Below are 2,150 nucleotides of genomic sequence, written 5' to 3'. Positions count from 1 at the left end.
TTTTCGATACCACACTACTGTAAAGGCTTGGTTTGGTCTGATATTTCATTGGTGGTAGTGTCCAGGGTCACTGATGAGGAGTGAAATTCTCCGAAACTAGTCTGGCTCAAGACACACCCCCCAATGAAAGGATAGATCATTCCAAGCTTTTACTTGTTGTTAAACAAATGTTTAAACAACTCTATTCAATTATGATCCATGACATTGGTTACTGGGACCCATGTGAGTCACACTCACACAAGTAAACAAAAATAAACTCTCATTATCGCAATTAATCCCTCCAATAACTACGTAGATCCTACATAGAATATTAGTGATTTCACCGTTTTGTTGATGTCATTTCTTTACACTGGGCATTGTAACAAGCAAAAACATAACATCATACTATACGTGGACCACCAGCACCAGAAACGAACTCTATGAAAACAAGTCAGAAAATTAAGGGTTAACCTGAGGCTTGATCTCGTCAGTCCAATAAATTAATAAAGTAACCATGTCAACTTACAGCACATATATATGGAAAGTTATGTTCACTCGTCAAGCTGCTATCAAGACCTAGGAGAATAACACTGGTGTACGTTAACATACAGCCAACAATGATGATATTGTTCAGGTAAGGACTGGACATTTTGATATACCTGAAATAAATATGCGTAATTCATTAAAATTATACGTATCTATAACAAATACACTGCTACAGCTAGACGTTTAGCTTGATTGCTAAGTGAGGCCTCCCACGAAAAACGTAGAATTAGACATACTTATAATAAATACACTGCTACACATAGACATTTATCATGATTGCTGAGTGAGGTCTCTCACAAAAAAGGTAAAATTAGACCTAGTTATAATAAATACACTGCTACACATAGACATTTATCACGATTGCTAAGTGAGGCCTCTCACGACAACTGACTGTTCGATACTGTTGTAATATATTCTATTGTTGTAAAGGTTCTTTGGTGTTATTTGATAAAACATGTGCAAGTTCAGTCCACCCAATCATAACCAATTGATTTATTTCTCCTATAACGTTTGCTGATAGCTACATTCACTTGTAGGCCTAACTTCACAAACAACGTTTGTATAGAAATTCCGAGACTAATACCATACCTACCTCACAAATAAAGTTTAAATCACTTACTTTCAAGAAGTTTCTCATTATTCAATCATTAACAAACATGATGAATAATCCACTGTTTAGCTTACGAAGTGAATAACTCACTGACTGTCACTGAACTGATTAGCCAATTAACTTGCTAATTAAATGATTCTCATATTTATACTGTGCTCTTATTTCTACATATTGCATGAAATTTCTAGATTCTATAGAAGCTTTAACTTTCATGATCCTTCAAGAAATTGCATCATGCAACCTCTAATAAACAAGCACCAAAATCAAAATATCAAAAATATAGCTTTCGACAATACTCCAATAGCAATGAATTTAGACCAACAATTTAATTAATTTACTTTTTGTACTGTAACTTACAAATATGCAACTGTTTTTCATTCTCTTGAAAATTTTATTCAGTAAAAGAGTCTTGAGATTTGATCTTGAGTAGCTACGTTTTAACCACTAATACGTTTTTTGTTTGATACTTAATTTGTAGATGTTTTATGCTTGAGTTTCTACACTTATGAAATACCTCTAACAAATTATATAATTTAATTTAGAGGTCAGCTTATACCTTTGATTTCTAAAACGAATGTTAATAACAAGAAAGCTAGATGCCATAATGATTCCCAAGAGGGCAAAGGTCACAATGATGGCGTAGATTGTCAGACTGATTCTAGAGGGCTGAATGACGATCAAAGTCCGATCCGGTGGAGGGCCATTGGCACCTAGAAATAAAGAAATCAAACTGTAACGTGGCTATCGGGAGATTTTATTATCACATACTTGATCTTCGACATGCTGAAGACAAGATAGTTAAATATATTTGTCAGTGTGACTGGTACTTGCTGCAAAGTTGAAATATTTTCTGATTAAAATTTGGTGTCTTGTTCTTTGTTATTACTTTTAAATAAATATATAATGTCACGACAGCGGAGGTCACGTGACGCTAATAACACGCCACGCGCTTCTAGAACGTTAATGAAGGGGCGGGGGGCTTCTAGATATGGGGTAGTCTTGTATATATAAGACC

At 34.7% G+C, this 2,150-nt stretch overlaps 1 protein-coding gene across 3 annotated transcripts in view; it reads right to left on the bottom strand.

Annotated features, from left to right (window-relative positions):
- LOC106461330 (gamma-aminobutyric acid type B receptor subunit 2-like) overlaps positions 1-2,150 on the bottom strand; it is a 126,393-nt gene that overhangs the window by 14,615 nt on the left and 109,628 nt on the right. For all 3 annotated transcript variants that reach the window (XM_022388200.1, XM_013921148.2, XM_022388201.1), the window contains exons 10-11: positions 1,692-1,845; positions 506-638 (exon numbers count right to left, since the gene is read on the bottom strand). In XM_022388200.1, the coding sequence (XP_022243908.1) occupies positions 506-638; positions 1,692-1,845 (287 nt within the window). The remainder of the gene's footprint in view (positions 1-505; positions 639-1,691; positions 1,846-2,150) is intronic.

This window comes from Limulus polyphemus, unplaced genomic scaffold (genome assembly GCF_000517525.1).
Source record: "Limulus polyphemus unplaced genomic scaffold, Limulus_polyphemus-2.1.2 Scaffold935, whole genome shotgun sequence".
Lineage (NCBI taxonomy): Eukaryota > Metazoa > Arthropoda > Merostomata > Xiphosura > Limulidae > Limulus > Limulus polyphemus.
The sequence above is the reverse complement of the archived record's forward strand: the minus strand, read 5'-3'. Positions and strand labels throughout refer to the sequence as shown.